This window comes from Mirounga leonina, unplaced genomic scaffold (assembly GCF_011800145.1).
Source record: "Mirounga leonina isolate KUSES-001 unplaced genomic scaffold, KU_Mleo_1.0 Mir_115, whole genome shotgun sequence".
Classification (NCBI taxonomy): Eukaryota; Metazoa; Chordata; class Mammalia; order Carnivora; family Phocidae; genus Mirounga; species Mirounga leonina.
In genome coordinates this window covers 5,850,956-5,870,779 of record NW_023270268.1, presented here as the reverse complement: position 1 = coordinate 5,870,779, position 19,824 = coordinate 5,850,956, and the positions used below count along the sequence as shown (strand labels likewise).

Here is a 19,824-nt window from a genome sequence, read left to right as displayed (position 1 = left end):
GATAGATAATAAAGGCTGGGCACGTACAGATAAAACAACATTAGCCTTGAAGCTGGGTGGTGGGTTCACTTTTTTTAAGTGGGCCTTCACGAAGTGTGCGGAGTAGAATCTAGCACAACAACATCATAGAATGCAAAGACTGCTAATACGTTTCAAAAGCAGAACAGCTCTGACATGTTCTTAATTGCACGGCCACTTAAAATACGGTAGCGGTAAAGTGGCATACTGAAGAAAACGTTGGACACTATGAACCAACTGGGAGCTGCTTTAGAAAAAGAACCCAAGAACTTGGGGCTGAAAGACAGCGCAAAAGCTTCTGCCCATGAATTTTCAGTTGCCTCTGCTGCCATCACCACAGCTGCTGTTCTACCGCCACTGCCAATCTCACCGGAAAGGAATCCCAAAATTCATCTGCAGAAACTTCTGTTTACGCTAATATATATACTACCACTTCTTCCCTTTAGGCAGTGTATCTGAGAGATTCGTCTGTTTCCACTGAAGACAATACGTAATATCATTCACATTTAGTAATGCCTTAACTATAAAAAATTCAACTTTTCTCTGAAAAAGAGGTAGGTCCTGTAAACAGATTTCTTTTGCAATAGCTATTCTAATCTCTGAATCAAAATGCTGACTGGGATCAAAAAATCAGAGAATCAGCTTCACATGATACACAACTAATGCTAACCGCTATTTAAATTTCAAACTTACAACAAAAAGATTTTTCATGGAAGCAAGCTACAAATAACTTTGGAAAGCATAAGGCTGAATGCTTCTAACTGCTTCCAAAAGGGAATGCTGGGGCCCCCTGACAAATTTTAGTATCATAAGGTTTATTGGTTTACCTTATCTTGTTCAAGCTGTTCAATTAAGTTCTTTGCATCACGCAACTGAGTGATAAGTTTAGTCTTCTCAGCCATATGAAGCTCCTAAAAAAATTTTAAAAATTCATTTCCATCTCTAATAAAGCTTCTCCTCATATGAGAACTCTAAACATTCTATCGAATTTGGATATTTCTCAGTCCAGTAAGAGCCAAGTATACAGGACGTCTGAAAAGGATGGTGCAAGTGCTCTGAAGCCCAGGGCGCATGGGAGTTGTCTCCGCGCCTTCTATGGAGGGAGGGGAAGGCTCTGCAGAGGAGGGAGGTGCAGGCCACGCTGGGACCTGTGGATCTGGCTTCACAGGGTTACATAAACCAAACTCATTTGCTCTTTTACCTTCATCTTTTCTAGCTCTTGAAGCCTTTCATCTAGTTGTTCTTGCAGGGCTTCTTTTTCACTGGTTAATAGCGCACACTGTTCCTTATGTGACTGAATGGTTTCCTTACAACGCTGCAGGAGATTCTCTTGCCGCTTAACTCTCTGCTGAAGCACCTCCAGTGTTTTAGCAGAAGCTCCATCTACCACTATCAACAATAAAGCAGCACAGGCAGGGGTGGTCAGTAAGGAATAGAAGGGCTCCCTGGGAACAGTTACTCTGTTAGTACACAGGGGTGTATTCTCACCCCAATGCTCTGAGCCAGACGGAGAAGGAAGGAGTACCCTTCCCAACCTCGACTCTCACTATCTGTATGATCCGTATCCCAAGAAGCTGAGGAGCACAGTCACCTCCCTAGGGTTCAGCCCCAGCCCAAAAGGCACAAAACATTCAGTAGTCAACTAACATTAACTGAATTCACCCTCCTTAAAAGACAGTTTGATGACCATCTTTTGTTATTCAAAAGTGCCCTCTGTGTCCTGGCTCCCATCCCTAAAAGATAAATAAAGAATTTTTTTCCAATGCATTCTAATCTGTCCCTGAGAGGAGTTCTGGTTAAGTACAGCTTTCTACATTCTCCATACATTTATGAGTTAAGTTTTCATATCCCAAGGGAATCTCAGGACCCTTTATAGCCTGGCGTTGCTCAGACAGCTGCTCAGCACCTTGCTCTGGCTGGACTAAAAGTTTACCATAAATGTCTTTGAGAGAAAGAGCCAGTAAATAAAAAGTGGGAATTTTACTGAATATGTACCTTAAAGCCTCAAAGAATATGGAGGGCTATAACTGGATTTTGAAACAAAATTTAACTATTTCTCCCTTTCTAATTAGAAACCAAATAATAGAATATAGATATCTTTGAATGTAGAAGTATGTAAGCAATATTACTTTAAAACTAAAATAGCCAAACAATGAAAATAGCAAATTCATTCATCTTAAACAGAACTGACCTGTTTATATGAAATCTAGCTACTGTATCAATAAAACAATGTAATATAATGAACTTTAGTATATGTGCTGCTGAAGAGAACACTAGAATGAATTTTAGTTACAACGAAAACGTGGTGCTACACACAGACTTTCAAGTCTTAAAACAATTACTTAGCTTTGTTCTCCTGAAGAACAATAACAAGCAAAGAAACAAAACAACAGAAACTCTTGCATCTTCCTGGAGGACACTTCTACCTCAGCCCACATCATGCCCTGGAAACTGTCAACATCCTCCTCTAGCTTTTAAATTACCCTTTCGATAAGATGAAGCTTACCTACTGGCTCTATATCACCGTCTGTGTTCTCTTTAGAGACACCTTCAGCCTGTGGTTCCATCTGAGGGAATGGTTTCGGTAAATCAACATTCATCGGACCATTTCGTAACCGCTGTTTCAGCAGAGAAACCTAAAAAAGAAAGATGCCTTAGGAAAAAAAAAATGAGGGGCACCTGGGTAGTTCAGCTGGTTAAGTGTCTGACTCTTGGTTTTGGCTCAGATCATGATCTCAGGGTTGTGAGACTAAACCCTGCCTTCTGGCTCTGTGCTGGGTATGGGGCCTGCTTAAGATTCTCCCTCTCCCTCTGTGCGGAACCCCCCAACTCTCACTCTAAAAAAGAGAGAGAGAGGGAGAGAGAGAAAGAAAGTACACAATAGTACTTTAAAACACAGAGTGGGGGGCGCATGGGTGGCTCAGTCGTTAAGTGTCTGCCTTCGGCTCAGGTCATGATCCCAGAGTCCTGGGATTGAGCCCTGCATCGGGCTCCCTGCTCGGTGGGAAGCCTGCTTCTCCCTCTCCCGCTCCCCCTGCTTGTGTTCCCTCTCTCACTGTGTCTCTGTCAAATAAATAAATAAAGTCTTAAAAATAAATAAATAAAATAAAACACAGAGGGGACAGAGTAAAAGATACTCTTTATCATTATACTGGGAGGAAAAATCAAAATAAAGTATTTACTCCCAATGAAGCTGATTTTTATATTTGCTATTTACAATGATATCATAGTTAGCCAAAAGACAAAATACATTAAAAAAAAATACTGAAAAACAACTAAGAAAAAGCAAGAGTTTTAAAAACAGGTCATTTTGTAACATCTGGAACCTATGAGATATCCCATCAAATCCCCTTTAATTTTTCTTTATCTAAAAATTCCACTCTTTTTCTTTTACTCTTTTACCTGAGTCTGGAGAACACTGATATGCTGATCTTTTTCCTCTAAAGATGCATCAAACTCCTCTTGTAGATGCTTTTTTGCTTGCTGATCCATTTGGAGCTCCTAAAACATAAAAGGTTTTGTAAGTAGTTTTTAATAAAAAACAAAAAAAAATACAAACTTGAAGTTTTCAAAGTTTAAAAACATGATCAATCCAGATTTGCATTTTTCTTAAGATGAGGTATCAGCACAATAATTAGAGAAGAATCAGCAGGTAAAACATTGGTATTTATCCCAGTGGATAATTCTGTTCCTTAAAAAATATGTGATCCAAGAAAAGAAAGTATATTTTTAGAGCTGTAATGACTGCTCTGTAATGATAATGTGGAGAGGATAAAACAATTAATTAAGATAAAAAAAACTTTATCCTACTTTAAGACATATTACTACTTGTGCTACCTTATATGCACTTGATCTAAAACTACATTGTTTTATACCAAACAGATAGCCATAGCCAATAGAACTTTCCTCCTCCCAATACACAACAGCAGTCAATAGACGAAGTCAGAAGATTCCTCATTTGTAAAATGAAAACGTTGAACTAGCTGATTACCAACCAGAAAAATTCCAAGTTCCTGAAATTATTTAGAATGCTACTCTCTTTAGGTCATTAATGAGGTTTCCTCACTAAATCCAATGATCTTGACCTCTCTATTACACTAGTCACCAATAATTCCCTCCTCGGTTGAGGTACCCGCTCTCTGCGGCTTCAGGCTCCTGTCTACACTTGTATCTCTTAATTTCCTCTACCTGCCTCACGGATTCTATGGGCATCTATTCCCCTGGACTCAGTTTGCATCCTCAGTCCTTCTTCCTTACATTTACTCCATTAGAATCCTAGAAAGTAACATCTGCAACATAGGAACTATCCCATCAAAACCCCTCTATTTTTCTAGGATTCCTACTTTTCTAATTCCCTGAGCTCAAAATATTCAGTCACATTTTACCTAACTTTGTCAATCCCTGTGTATAATCAAATTCTTGTATTACTTTTTCTACAATGTTTAAGTCCTATCTTTTCCACATCCATAACCGTAGTCCAGATCTTTATAATTTCAATGACTAATTTCCTTCGGTAGCCTTCTAGAGAGAATTCTTACCCCAAGTCTTCCTCTGGTTTAATCCATCCCTTACACATTTGCTAGAAAATTTTCCTCAAACAATATTTTCAAGGACTTACAAGCAACGCCTTCCTTTTGCATTGTTTCAAATTTACTAACTCTCAAAACACTGAAGCACTAACTGTCCTCTATTCTCCCCCACACCTACACTGCCCTAAAATCCCATTTGCACTGTGCCTCTCACTAAAGATTCCTGGCTTGACTCCTCCCATAGCAGTAGTCTACAAATGCCAGTCTTTGAATCAGGACAGGTCCACAATGAAGTCTTCACTGACCCATGGTGAAATAACAAAAAGAAAAGCGACAGAGAGAGTTTTTCTTTCATTTAAACAACTGTCCTTTACTCTGAGAATATGTCCTTCCTAATCTTTTTTGATATTAAAAAAAATCTTTCAGGGCGCCTACCTGGCTCAGTTAGAAAACCATGTGAATCTTGATCCCGGGGTCCTGAGATGGGTGTAGAAATTACTTAAAAATTAAAAAAAAAAAAAAAAAAAAGGAAAGAAAAAGCTTTCTTTCATGAAATAATGACAATAAAAGAATTTGGTTTCTTCTTTTCAACATCCTTACTTGAAAAAATAAAAGTTTGCAGCTCTGGGGAGGCTGGGTAGCTCAGCTGCTTGAGCATCAGGCTCTTGGTTTCAGCTCAGTTAAGTGGCCAGTTGGCTTGAGATTCTCTCTCTCCCTCTGCCTCTGCCCCTCCCCCACATGTGCACACACTCTCTCGGGCTCTCTCTCAAATAAATAAATAAATCTTTAAAAGAAAGTTTGCAGGTCTATGACAATTCTCCTTTCCCCCATATCTGGAAGGAACTGGAAGGTAGTTTTTCAGTCCATGAAATCCAAAAGTCTGGAAAGCACTGTCTTCCATGAATTTGCACAGGCCAATTCTTTAGTATGAAACAGTTGCACATCTCCTTAATAGTAATGCGGTCCTTTACTTTCCTTAAAATTCATTTTTTCCAAATAATTTTCTACATCCTACCATACTAGACTCTGTTACATGCCATCCCTAACAGCCAATAAAAATTCCTCAATTTATATGATGGTTTTCAGGTTTTAAACGTTTTCATCTCCCCATGTAGATAAGAAGTCCTTGGATACAATGGCAGCATCTTTAATCATATCTTCTTCTCCCTCCCCCTGCCACCTTACCCTATTCTACCAAAAAGCACTCCATAAACAGTAAAGACTACAAAGAAACTTAAGAACTGTCTACTTAGGGGCACCTGGGTGGCTCAGTTGTTAAGCGTCTGCCTTCGGCTCAGGTCATGATCCCAAGGTCCTGGGATGGAGCCCCGCATTGGGCTCCCTGCTCCGCAGGAAGCCTGCTTCTCCCCTCTCCCACTACCCCTACTTGTGTTCCCTCTCTCACTGTGTCTCTGTCAAATAAATAAATAAAATCTTAAAAAAAAAAAAAAAAGAACTGTCTACTTATATCCCAACTAATTAACTGTTTAACTATTTTTTATCTCAGCCCTATGCTACCCATTATGTTTGGATGTGTTTCAAGCTGCAAAAAATGAACCCTCCCTCCCTGAAGTTAGCTTTGAGAACAGCAGTTGCTCGTAGCGAGCTGCATCTGGGTGAGCCTAGAAAAAGAACACACCATGCACAGACAGAAGGACAGAGAAAGGAGGAAATATCTAAAACAATGTCTTCATTTATTCCCCACTTAACTGGCCTTAAAAGGAAATCAGAGAACCCCCCCATCTACTTGGATGAGCTCATAATTTTCATAGCTTCTCATAGTATGATATTCCTATTTATTATCTGTTGATGTTAAGATTCAAAATCAGGCGAAGAAAATTACAGGGTATCTGTTGGGGTATGTTTTTGCTTACCTTTTTACTTCTTTATCTGATTCATTAACAAATCTCTAATATGCCAGAAATTGACATAATATTTGCCTATACAGAACTGTTGTGTTGTTTTATTCCCCAGAAAATATTAGGAGAGATGTTCATGGATTCTACTCATGTATATACTCCTAACAACATGAGGAATATATAAAATACTAAGGATTATTTTCTGAAAAAAAATTTTTTTTCTTTTTACTGCCCACAGTATTTGTTAGTTGTTTACTTATAAAGGGAAACTATTCCATAACCCAAACAGGTCAGTGACAAACTTCCATGGAACTCAACCCAAAGAAATTCTTTACATTCCAAAATTATTTTACACCCTGAGCGATACCAGCCTTCTTCATCTCCTCAAACTCTTTCATAGAATTATAATTTCTGTAGAAATCTGCATATGCCTTCTTTCTTGGTTCGGCCACAGCAAACTTAGAGAAAGCTGCAACCCCCGGGGATACAGTGAATGCTCCAACAATATGAAATTGCAGACATTTGGCCAGAAGGCCTCACATCTGAGGTTTCGTCAGAGCACTGGAAGTCATGGTAGTTACTCTCCTCAACACCAACCTCAAACCCAACATCTTTCCTGATATCTTTCCTGATACCTTTTTTGAGTATCTTGATATAACAAAATAAGGAACATTATACTGTTTTGCCCAGTCTGAGTCAATAAAGTACTAATGAAACAGTATGTAACTTCTATTCAGACTTTAATTCCAAAGAAACAAAACATTTTGTGACATATAGCACTTTGAATGTTCAATTAAATACTAATCATGATTTAATGGGTTATACTATTTAGTTGAAGGAAATTTTTTTTTTTAAAGATTTTTTTCTTTATTTATTCATGAGAGACAGAGAGAGAGAGAGAGGCAGAGGGAGAAGCAGGCTCTCAAGGAGCAGGGAGCCCGATGCGGGACTCGACCCCAGGACCCTGGGATCATGACCTGAGCCGAAGGCAGACGCTTAACCATCTGAGCCACCCAGGCGCCCTAGTTGAAGGAAATTTTTTTCTTTGTGAACAAAATTTAAAATATCCAGACCTTCACTTATCTACCTAGTATTTACATATAAATTACTGAATAAATCTCTCTTCATGTAACTGTAACCAGGATTTTCATTCAAAAATATATCTTCGCTACTACAAAAACAGTATAGATATGCACCAAACAGCAATTTACTATATGGCCTCTAGACCCCTTATTTCTCCTCCTTTCCTTTATTAGCTGTCTCCTGGCCATTTCGTTGATTATAGTCTTGACTAAAGGCAGTGTGGTAGGCAGAATATGGCCCCAAAGATTCCAAATCCTAATCCCTGAAACTGGAACATATTAGGAGAATTTGCAGACGTGATCAAATTAAGAGCCTTGAAATAAGGAGATTATCCTGGATTATCTGGATGGGCCCAATCTAATAACATGGGTCCTTAAAATCAGAACCTTTCCCAACTGAGTTCAGAGAGAAGGGGAGGAGTGATTATGGTAGAATGGGTAGAGATGCAACATTGATAGCTCTGAAGATAAGGAAAGAGACTATGCATCAGAGGACATGGCAGCCTCTAGAAGCAGGAAATGGCAAAGAAACAGACTGTCCCCTTGAACCTCCATTAAGGAACAGCCCAACTGACACCTTAATTTTAGCCTGGTAAGACTTGTTCAAATTTCTGAGATTTGTGCTGTTTTAAGCCATTAAGTTTGTGGTAATTTGCTGCAGCAGCAATAGAAAACTAATACGAGTAGGCAGATAATAAAAAAAGAACTAGGGGCGCCTGGGTGGCTCAGTCGTTAAGCATCTGCCTTCGGCTCAGGTCATGATCTCAGGGTCCTGGGATTGAGCCCCACATCTTCTCCCACTCCCCCTGCTTGTGTTCCCTCTTTCGCTGTATCTTTCTCTGTCAAATAAATAAAATCTTAAAAAATAAAAAATAAAAATTAAAAAAAATTTTAAAAGAACTAATAAAACTTGTCAATCTGTAGCTCTGACTAGTATTTCCTTCGAGGGTTTTCATAAGGGTTAAAAGGGAAAGAATACATATGTAATGGCTTATGATCTAACAGTATAGATATGGAAAAAGATTTTTAAAGGCGGAAAAACAGAAATAGTATATAAAAATTTATTTAATCTCAGTAATCATAATTGATGGTGATAGTATTATTATTCTAAGAGTGTTGTGTTTATAATGCTGGAATAAGGCAAATGAGTAATTTTGGGTCTTCTAATTTATCATCAGGTTCTTCAACAGGTGACCTGTAAGGAAAACGGATGCAGCGGGGATGTATAGATTTAAAGAAGACTTAAAAGATGTATCAAAACAATTTTTACATGGGCATGACTGTAATACCTAGAGGCTCACATTTCAGTGATAAAACCTTAAAGAGACACAAGAAGCACAACAAAAGTCAGTAGTTATTTTTGGAGAAAGGGAGGGGCTATGACTGGGTTGGGAAACACAGAGGGGCTCTCAGGGTGACTGGCAACATTCTATTTCTTGACCTTAGTGGTGGTTACAATAGAGTTCACCGTACACATATAAGCTATATATTTTTGTGCATGATTTTCTATATTTGTTGTACTTTACAATTAAAATATTTTTACAATTAAGGGCGCCTGGGTGGCTCAGTCGTTAAGCGTCTGCCTTCGGCTCAGGTCATGATCCCAGGGTCCTGGGATCGAGTCCCACATCAGGCTCCCTGCTCGGCGGGAAGCCTGCTTCTCCCTCTCCCACTCCCCCTGCTTGTGTTCCTGCTCTCGCTATCTCTCTCTCTGTCAAATAAATAAATAAAATCTTTAAAAATAAAATAAAATAAAATAAAAATAAATAAATAAAATATTTTTACAATTAAAAGATTTCAAAATGTTTAAATGATATCGCAGTGACATAGAATCCTACCCTCTAGCCAATATTCCATCCTTCTCAAGACAGGACAGGAGCAAAAATGAGTCAAGTATGATTCCAAACGATAAATATCTGCCTGGACTCTAATATTTCACTGTAAAAATTACCCCCCAAAATTACAAGGAACATAATTTTTATTTAATTTTATCAAGATTGTTGGCTAGGAACAATGAAAAGAAGCCTCAAATATCTAATAGAAGAGACAGGTTAGCCTTGGAAGTTGCCACTGACTGTCAAGCTGGCAAATGATATTCTGTTGCTAAATAAGGCATCCTTATGTCATAAATTCCACCAGCATATATCTTAGGGAAACCACACAAATAAAACCATAAGAATTGATCTCTGGTCTTAGGGGTTGGGCAAATTGGTTTTTACTATAACTAATGAAGTGTATATGAAACTATCCCAGCAAGTATAAGCATTCTGATAAATATGAGAGATTTAATTCTCAGAGTATTAATCACTACGACTTACCTCTCTTAACTCTCCAATTCTCCGAAGTGCTTTATCCTGACTCTGACTTAATATACCCTTTAATTTTAAAAAGAAGAAAAAAAAAAAAGCTGGCTCAAACAACTGCATGACATAGAAATGAAAAGCAAGTAAAAAAGAGCACAAGTCATTGAACTTTATCTTCAACATTCTTTACACCGAGACTATACAACCACAGTTCTCTACAGTTCTCTACCGCCACTTAGTGGTAGAATTACATACATCTAGAAATAAAACTCCAGAGACAATTCATAGAGACACAAGCAAGGTACCCCCAAACAGTAGGAATAAGATGAACTTCTGAATATGAATTTATGGAATATTAATAATACAATGGATTAAATCAGAGCTACCCTCCATTACAAAAGACCTCATGTTTAAGAAAACACTGTCAAACTAAAAACTCTATTTGTAATAACCTAATTTTCACACTTGTTATAGACAATGAGAACACTGAATCAGCAATAAATAACTGGTGTTACCCATTCTGAACTGATTATACTCCAGACCAAAGCCAGGAAATTTAATGTTGTACTTAATGGAGATTATTTATGGTAGATTAAATATTTTAAGAGAATGTACATGAGGAAATTAATTTTACCAAAACTCACTTTACAAATAACTTTTGGGTTATGTAATTAGTGTCTTCAGATGGGACAAAATGCTAAACTGTTTTAAATAACTTTTACTGTAAAAAATAAGACTATATTTTTTGTGCATGATTTTCTATATATTTTACCATTAAAAGATTTAAAAATGTTTATGATAAGTGATACAGTAGAGATACAGAATGCTATCCCCTAACAAATATAAGAATAAAATTCTCCATCCTTCTCAAGACAGGACAGAAGCAGAAATTAGTAAAGCATTATTCTAAATGATAAATATTTATGTATCTTAGCACAGCAAACTGATGGCACTGTTTGAAGTGGGGTGGATATTTCCCCTTAGCTCTGACCTGTGAATTATCACCTGGGATACCTAGTGGGAAATGTCTAGCCACAGAACAGGGTGACACAGTGGGGCCAAGTTGGGTCACCCAGAAGAGCTTAATGGCTTCCTCTTTCTCCACATACTTGACCAAGAGCTTTACAAGAAGCAGCCTCAGGAAAAAAGAGAGAGGATGCTTGTGTTTGGACCCTGGTATAATGATAAGGAACAGAAATGTCTGCAGGTATTTCAAAAACAGAAGGGAAAGCTTAGAAGGTTGTATGTCTCTACAACTAAAACAAAGATTCAACCTGCAGACAGAGACACTAGAAAGCATGTTTTCTTGAAAGAGGCAAACATGCCTTAAATCCAAACCTCTTGAACACTGCAGGGATCCAAAACTCAAAAAAGCCCATCCCTACCAGAGGTAAAATCTCTGGAATTTTCCACTCACTCTATTAAAATCCCCAGTAGTAAAATAGGTTAAATACATGGATCACATGGAGAATTATTAAAAGTGAGGGTCAGAACTATCTTATGATAAGACTCTAATTTTTAAATTATGTATGAATCAATATCACAGCCAAGATACCACTTACTTGTAACTTTTTCTTCTCTCTCTGAAGAGTCTGATAAGCTATAACAAACTAAAATAAACACAAAATCACCAATAACGTCATTCCTAAATAAATATTCTAAACTCTGCTAAAATATCTTTACAAAAGTAAAAAAACACACAAATCAGAAGAATCCTTTTATAGATAATTCAACCCAGTTAGATGCATATACAGTCAAAACAAACATTAGAAATATGTTTCTAAAAGGTAAAATGTAACTTGACTATAAATAAAGATATTAAATCCGTACTTGATTTCACCTCAGACACATACATCTTTACATTTCACTACTTAGGGGCGCCTAGATGGCTCAGTTAGTTGAGCATCGACTCTTGGTTTCAGCTCAGGTCACGATCTCAGGGTCCTAGAATCTAGCCCCACATTGGGCTCCGAACTCAGGGGAGAGTCTGAGAGTCTCTCTGTCTCTCTTTCCCTTTTTCCCTCTGCCCCTCCCCCGGCTCGGCTCGTTGCTCTCTCCCTTTCTCTCTCTCAAATAATCTTCAAATTTCAGTACTTAATTATGAATGGGGTAGGGATTAAAGCCAATTTGCCCAAGGGGAAGAGACTACTGGGGTAGTCACCACCAGCAACAGCATCCCCTGGGAGCTTGCTAGGAGGAGAAATTTTGGGGTCCCACCCCAAACTAAGTGAATGAGACTGGGGGTGGAGGGGGGGACAGGTATGTGTTTATTTAGCAAGCTCATCAGGTGATTCTTGCTTTGGGCTATTACAGACCATGTAATTCATCTCTAAAAGTCTCTGATTATAGGAACTGTGACTATGTCTAGGTAAAAATCTGAGGAAAGGAACTTATAACCAACATATGAAAACTGGTAATTTTGGTCCTAAAGAGATGTTTAAACATTTAACCTAATTAAATAGGATATTTGAACATTCTAGCACAACCTGATGAAATTATGGATTAACAAATCTTTTAATCTATTAATTAGCATTATTCATCTGAAAAATAAGCACATGGCTCCACTGAATTATTTGGACCCTACTTTAGAAGTACAAGAGGACTCTGAAGACATAGGCTACAGCTTTAGGAGGAAGTACTCCCCTATTCTGAGCCCTGCCATTTCCCTTGGAAGGTTGCTGTGTGCCCCCAAACACATCTGCTGATGTCTTGAGAGGCAAGCAGCAATGGAAGGTGAGTCCAGCAATAAAGAAGAAAAAAAAATTCTGCCAAAGACCACGATCCTCCTCCTCTTATTACCTTAAGCTAGGTATCTTTATTACTGGATAGGAAAATGGTATTCAAAAAGTGGGGAGTAGGACAGGTGGAAGAGTAACCTAACAATTAGATGTCACTTATAGCACTATTTTATCCTGGTTACCTACAGTGCCAAGGAAAGACAGAGACAAAGACTACGTGCTTGGGGCACCTGGGTGGCTCAGTCATTAAGCGTCTGCCTTCAGCTCAGGTCATGATCCCGGGGTCCCGGGATCGAGCCCCGCATTGGGCTCTCTGCTCAGCGGGAAGCCTGCTTCTCCCTCTCCCATTTCCCCTGCTTGTGTTCCCTCTCTCGCTGTGTCTCTCTCTCTGCCAAATAAATAAATAAAATCTTAAAAAAAACAAAGACTACATGCTCTTTTCATCCCTAATAGGCTGCATGACTCGACTTGGGGTGGCACAGAGGAATGGAAACCAACCAGAAAGACCTAAAATCAAATCTACAGGGGCACCTGGGTGGCTCAGTCGTTAAGCGTCTGCCTTCGGCTCAGGTCATGATCCCAGGGTCCTGGGATTGAGCCCCGCATCAGGCTCCCTGCTCCGCGGGAAGTCTGCTTCTCCCTGTCCCACTCCCCCTGCTTGTGTTCCTGCTCTCACTATCTTTCTCTATCAAATAAATAAATAAAATCTTTAAAAAAAAAAAATCAAATCCACAGTTTGTTAACTGCTACCTGTGTGACTTTAAGCACATTATTTAATCTCTGTGATTAAGTCTCTAGGAGTCTCTAATCCCTATTCTACAAAACAGAGCTAATTAATATCTACTTCACAGAGACAGTGTAAAATTCAATGGCACTATAAACATAAAAGACATAGTGTCTTGCATACTTAAATACTAATTATACTACTGCCCCAGCTTCAAACTTAGAAGCCATGGATAAGTCAACAACAACAAATTCAGGACCATTATTAACTTGGATAGAAATAAAAAATAAATGGTGCACCTGGGTGGCTCGGTCAGTTAAGCGTCTAACTCCTGATTTTGGCTCAGGTCATGAGCTCAGGGTCATGAGATCAAGCCCTGCATCAGGCTCTGTAGTCAGCCGGGAGTCTGCTTGAGATTCTCTCTCTCCCTTTGCCCCTCCCCCTGATCTCTCTCTCTCAAATAAATAAAATCTTAAAAAAAAAAGAAAAGAAAAAGAAATTTAAAGGAAAAAGTTGCCTGATTCCACAAGTACCTCATGAAATTAAAGATGGCTTTAATGCTGTTTACATCTCTAGAGTCCAGCCAACTGATAGATTTTCGCCTAATATTTCCTTTCTATTTTGTCAGTACTAGTTTTAAAAAGATATTTTATAGTTTCATTAGGGGTTTCTGTTGTTATTTTTGGCTGCAGGGTAAAACTACACATATTGTAGCCATAACTGGAAATAGAAGTTATGGCTAACTTTATATACGAACCTTGAACTTTATTATTCATTACTTAAAGTTAACTACAATGCTGGGTTACAAACTGTTAAGACAATAAAACATTATGCATTGTCTTAAAAAAAAAATCCATGGGCAACTTGCTCCAGAAAGGCTTTCCTGAAGATAAATTGTTTTAACTACACAGGGCAACTAATATAATTCAGCCCGAAAGGAAGAATAGAAAAGAGAGATGGAGCAGGACTACTTCCTCTCTTAGACCACAGAGAGTCATCCTCAAGGGCTTTAGCAGTTAAAGATTCATTTGAAGCAAAGTTTAAATGTAGGTAAAATGAGCATGAACCAAATGTGTCAGAAAATCAGACTACCTAAAACATAACTGGGATCAGTAGTAATGGAAATCTGGTTGGCCGAAGAGGTCATTTTGGAACTACAGCACTTAGAGGATGAACAAGGGCCGGGATGTGAGGAGGAAAGATGATGTACTGTGCACTAAGTGTCCAAGCAACTTTGGAGAGAGGGGCGGGGGGAAAAAAGGGGCACAGAATGTGCAAACCAGAAAGCTACAGACAGTGATCCTCTCCAAAATTTTACTAACTGTCTTGCCAAAGGGCTTCTGTTTACCTGAAAATCTTTTAACTAGATAATGCCACAAACTCCCCACCCTTCATAATCAGTGTATCTAGGGAATCAACAGTTTAAGCAACCACAAGAGTAAAAGCCATACAGTAACATGAATCAGAGAACAATGGGAAAACTTTTCATATAGGCAAAAAGTCATGCTCCTACCTCAGAACATTTTCCTTTGTAGCTATTCAACCTTCGCTCCATTCTTCGCAACAACTGAATCAACTGTTCTTTGCTGAGACTGTCTAAATTAGGGAGTGAGTCTTCAGGTTCACTCTCCATATCAGAGGATGGATCAAAGGTGGCCACAGAGGAGTCCAGGTCAAATCGATTCAGGGACTCTCTGGAAGACGTTCGTACCAAAGACTCTTTAGAAGAGGATCGGAAGAGAGATTCCTTTAGTGGACTTCGAAACAAAGACTCCATGGAAAGCACCCGGAGCTGGAGCTTCTGTGCAAAAGACTGCATGTCACCAGACTGTAACCAAAATCCAATGAAACATGGTTAAAATGCACATTTAGACTTTCAGTATTCTCTATCACCATCAATAATCTATTAAAAACTCTAACATTGGGCGCCTGGGTGGTTCAGATGGTTAAGCGTCTGCCTTCGGCTCAGGTCATTATCCCAGGGTCCTGGGATGGAGCCCCACATTGGGCTCCTGGCTCAGCAGGGAGTCTGCTTCTCCCTCTCCCTCTGCCTCTCCCCCTGCTCATGCTCTCTCTCTATCTCTGTGTCTCAAATGAATAAATAAAATCTTAAAAAAAAAAAAAAAAGCCTTTAACAAATTCAATTTATATTCCTGACATTGTACATAATACATTGTTTTCTGGGGACACCTGGGTGTCTCAGTCAGTTAAACGTCTGCCTTCGGCTCTCCTGCATCGGGCTCCGGGCTCAGCGGGGAGTCTGCTTCTCCCTCTGCCTGCTGTTCCCCCTGCTTGTGCTCTCTCTCTCTCTCTGATATACAAATAAATAAAATCTTTAAAAAAATAAAATAAATGAAATAAAAAAAATACATTGTTTTCTGAAAAACAAGAGACATCTGGTTATTTCTGAAAAAGCACTGGACCTGGAGTCAGAGGACTCAGGTGTAGGTCCGCAGGTTCGTCACCAAACAGTAGAACAAGCTTCACTAAGTCACTCCCCTTCAGTTTGCACATCTGTAAAAAAGACAGATGCCATGCTTTCCCAGCTGACCTCACAGGTATGCTGTGAGGATTCATCCCCTCAACTGTAAGATCCTTGGAAGCAGTGATATCTGCATCAGTAGTACATACCCAGTGCCTAAAAGCAGAGTATATAATATGAAGTGTGAAGTGTGTGGCTGAAATCAAGTGGGCTTTACCTTGAGTCTGTATGGAGGTGATGATTCCTTATCACTCCCTTCAACAAAAGAGGGGAATGTGGGAAGGGTGAGGGTAATGCTTAGTGAGCCCACTTTGTTCAATAAGAGAAAGCCAGGCAGAGCTGACTAGTGGCATCCAGCTCTGCTCTAATTATCATTCTGTCTACTGGGAATAAAAATAAGCATTAAAGGGCGCCTGGGTGGCTCAGTCGTTAAGCGTCTGCCTTCGGCTCAGGTCATGATCCCAGGGTCCTGGGATCGAGCCCCGCATCAGGCTCCCTGCTCTGCAGGAAGCCTGCTTCTCCCTCTCCCACTCCCCCTGCTTGTGTTCTTGCTCTCGCTATGTCTCTCTCTGTCAAAAAAATAAATAAAATCTTTAAAAAAAAAAAAAAAAGCATTAAAAAATCATGGAGGGCAGCTGAAAAGTCTGAGCTAGAGTCCCTCTGCACAGATCACTAAGTCTGATGTTAGAAATAGTAATAAGCAGGGGCGCCTGGGTGGCTTAGTCGGTTAAACAGCTGCCTTTGGCTCAGGTCATGATCCTGGGGTCCTGGGATCGAGCCCTGCGTCCGGCTCCCTGCTCAGCAGGAGCCTGCCACTCTGCCTATTTGTGCTCTCTATCTCTCTGTCAAATAAATAAAATAAAATCCTTAAAAAAAAAAAAAGAAATAGTGATAAGCAAGAGCTGTTATCTCAATTAATTTGAATAACACATTCATTTCATTGGTAACAATGAAAAATAGTGTAATTCAACAAGCTGCTTTAAACTGCAGTATTTTGTTCAGGTGACAGCAGTCAGTATTTAACAGGTGTTTCCAACAAACTCATTCTCATTAGTGCCACAGGGTCACCTGCAAGATCTCAGCAATGCCAGGAATAAATGCTCAGAGAAGACTGAGGTCATGTGTGGGCAAAGATTACAGGAAAACAAAAAGATTCTCTTTAGTATCCAATTTTAAAAATCAAACCAAGAATACTTTACTCATGCATTTTAGAGATTTAGTAATAGTATTAGGCAAGGTGGGAGTAAGTAAGAGGGGATAACATGCCCCACCCCCTTCATATGCACAGAGATTTATCACAGGTTGTTTGTAATAGTCAAAATTGGAAGAAACCCAAATGTACACCATTAGAGGATACACGATGTAAATTATAATATATGAAGGGAGGTTCAAGACATACTATTAAATGGGAAAAACCAAGTTAGAAAACAATATGCATACTGTGAACTCATTTTGATTTACAGCAATGACATGTACTTTTCAATATACATACATAGGTGTAAACATATGTGTATGTTCACACAAACACCCTTAGAATCAGGCCATTAAGAATAAACACCAAAAGTTAACAGTGAGTGATTCTGCGTGGTAAAATTTTAGGTGGTTTTTTAAATTTTCATTTTTTATATTTTTTTACACTTTCTAGGGCTTTTCATAATGTATAAGTTTTACCAATATATTAGGGGAGGGGGGAGATGGAAAAAGAAGGAAGAGGAGAGACCTTTATGCTCAAAAACCTTTAAGAACTGCTTTACTGATATGCCATTACCAACCACTACTGACCTAAGCCAAAAGTGCTTTTCCCTTCACACAGTAAGTTGCCCTAGGTGAAGCAGTTTGAATAATAGGTGAAGCAAGTTTGAATAACACTAGAAATAGTTGGTTTAGGGTCAGCCAAAAGCTAATGAACAATGTCAAAGACATGTATTTGCAGAAGCTGATACACTTAATAACTGCCACCTCCACCATATTGGGAAGTAACATGTTTGAGTATAGTGATTCAGCCTGCGGACTGTTGAGTAAGGGTGCCTGAGTTCAAACCCTGGCTCCACCACTATGTTCTACATGACCCTGACCAAATCACTTCACTAGTCTTATTCCCCCTCTGTAAAATGGGGATGATAAAAAAAAATAATTATAATTAAACCAGCCACCTCATATGGAGGCCACAAGGACTAATGAGTTAATACATGCAAAGTGCTTACAATGTAGCAAATACTCAATAAACATTAGCAACTGTCATTAATATTAGAGAAAGGAGACTAAAACAAAAAACAAACTTACAAATAAGAATGTCATATACAAGCTTATGTGGCAGAGCCTTCTGATTATATGATGTGGTAGCTAAGAGCACAGGCTATGAAACCAGACATCTTGGGACCAAATCTTAGCTGTCCCATTTACTGGCAATATGACCTTGAACAAGTGACTTAACCTTCTGTGCCTCTGTTTCTTCATAAGTAAAATGGGGATAACAACTACTCACCTCATAGGTTAATTGTGAGAAGTAATAAATCAATACATATGTAGTACTCCGAAGTATGACTGGCTTAAGGTGAACAATATATACTGGCTACCATCTGATATCCAATCTTCCTTTCTTTCTTTTTACCAGACCCCAGTTTTGTTCAGAGTAACAATACACCCAGGTAAAAACATTCACCTTCCCAAATTCAAATTAAAGCCACAGGAGATACGCCCGTACATCCATCAAAATGGCTAAAATTAAAACTATGGAAAACACCAAGTATTGGTAAGGATGTGGAGCAGTCCACTTTGGAAAACTATTTGTCGGTATTTACTAAAACTAAACACGTGTACACAATCTCAATCAGTAATTTCACTATTATGTATATACTCAATAGAAAGGTGTAAATATGTTCAACAAAAGACAAACTAGATAGTTTATAGCAACCTTATTCAAAATAGCCCCAAATGTGAAGCTACTATTGATGACTACGAATAACCGAATGGACACATTGCAGTCTGTTCACCAATGGAATACTAGACAGCAATGAGAATGATTTACAACCACAACAATATAGACGAACCTCATAAATAAAAGTATCGAGCAAAAGAAGACAGACACAAGAGTACCCATTTTTATTCTGTTTACATAAATTTCAAAAACAGGCAAAATTAACCTAGATGTCAGATAGAAGTTACCCTTGGGAGTAAGAGCAGGGAATGGAAGGGAGCACAAGGGCTTCTGGGATACTGGTAATTTCTGTTACTTGATTTGGAGTGTTGGTTACAAAGGTGTAATAAGTTCAGCCACTATTGTACTATTTACACTAAGTGGAAATCTATAAAAGAGAACCTTCTAGGACAGGTATTATTTTCTTTATAAAAAAGAATATGGCTTTAGTCCTTGTCTTCGGTCTTTCCTCCTATCTAAAATGAAGATGCAATTCTTGGAGGCCAACTTGTAGTAGTGAGGGTGAAAGGCAGTGGCAAGGATGTGGGGGGACAAGAGGCTAAAGGGAGAAGGGCCCTTAATCCTCAGGCCTTCTGATATGTGAAAAACTAAACTCCCACTGGTGCCAACTGTTGTCAGGTTTCTGATCCAAAGACATTCACCAATTTATAATTCATTTTTGAAAAAACTGAAGGGGGTTAGAGAAGGAGAAATGTATATGCAAAAATAAATGAACACATTACAGTTACTTTTAATTCCTTTCTGTCTCCCATTTAACCCTGTTTTCAACCCCTCCTTTTATTCCCCCAACATTGTTCTTGTTCAGACCCTTATCCTTTTATCAGCTGGATACCTGCAGCAGCCTTGTGTTCTCTTGCCTCTAATCTCTTACCCCAATCTACCCTGTTGCACTGTCACCACAGAACTGTCTTCCTAAAACATCATCCAGACCATTTCATTCCAATTCTTAAACTGGATTCCCATTTAATATAAAGTTCAAAATCCTTAGCTTATATTTAAGGTTCCCATTTCCAAGACCCTTTTCTCTGTGAATTCACCCCTCCATGTACCAAAACCTTGAGTCATAACAGGCAACTTCCTGCCCCAGAACAAATGCATCATTGTGTGCCTCTGTACCACTGCCCATAAGTTCCCTGCATAGGAAAACCCAG

At 38.9% G+C, this 19,824-nt stretch overlaps 1 protein-coding gene across 7 annotated transcripts in view; it reads right to left on the bottom strand.

The window, feature by feature from the left end:
• The window catches only part of GOLGA4 (golgin A4), a 131,826-nt gene that overhangs the window by 65,877 nt on the left and 46,125 nt on the right, over positions 1 to 19,824 (bottom strand). For 5 of the 7 annotated variants that reach the window (XM_034991944.1, XM_034991946.1, XM_034991956.1 and 2 more), the window contains 7 exons: positions 14,767 to 15,081; positions 11,354 to 11,401; positions 9,807 to 9,863; positions 3,421 to 3,519; positions 2,525 to 2,654; positions 1,220 to 1,407; positions 846 to 929 (listed from right to left, as the gene is read on the bottom strand). In XM_034991944.1, coding sequence (XP_034847835.1) covers positions 846 to 929; positions 1,220 to 1,407; positions 2,525 to 2,654; positions 3,421 to 3,519; positions 9,807 to 9,863; positions 11,354 to 11,401; positions 14,767 to 15,081 — 921 coding nt within the window. The remainder of the gene's footprint in view (positions 1 to 845; positions 930 to 1,219; positions 1,408 to 2,524; positions 2,655 to 3,420; positions 3,520 to 9,806; positions 9,864 to 11,353; positions 11,402 to 14,766; positions 15,082 to 19,824) is intronic. The other 2 variants (XM_034991952.1, XM_034991966.1) reach the window with 2 other exon arrangements.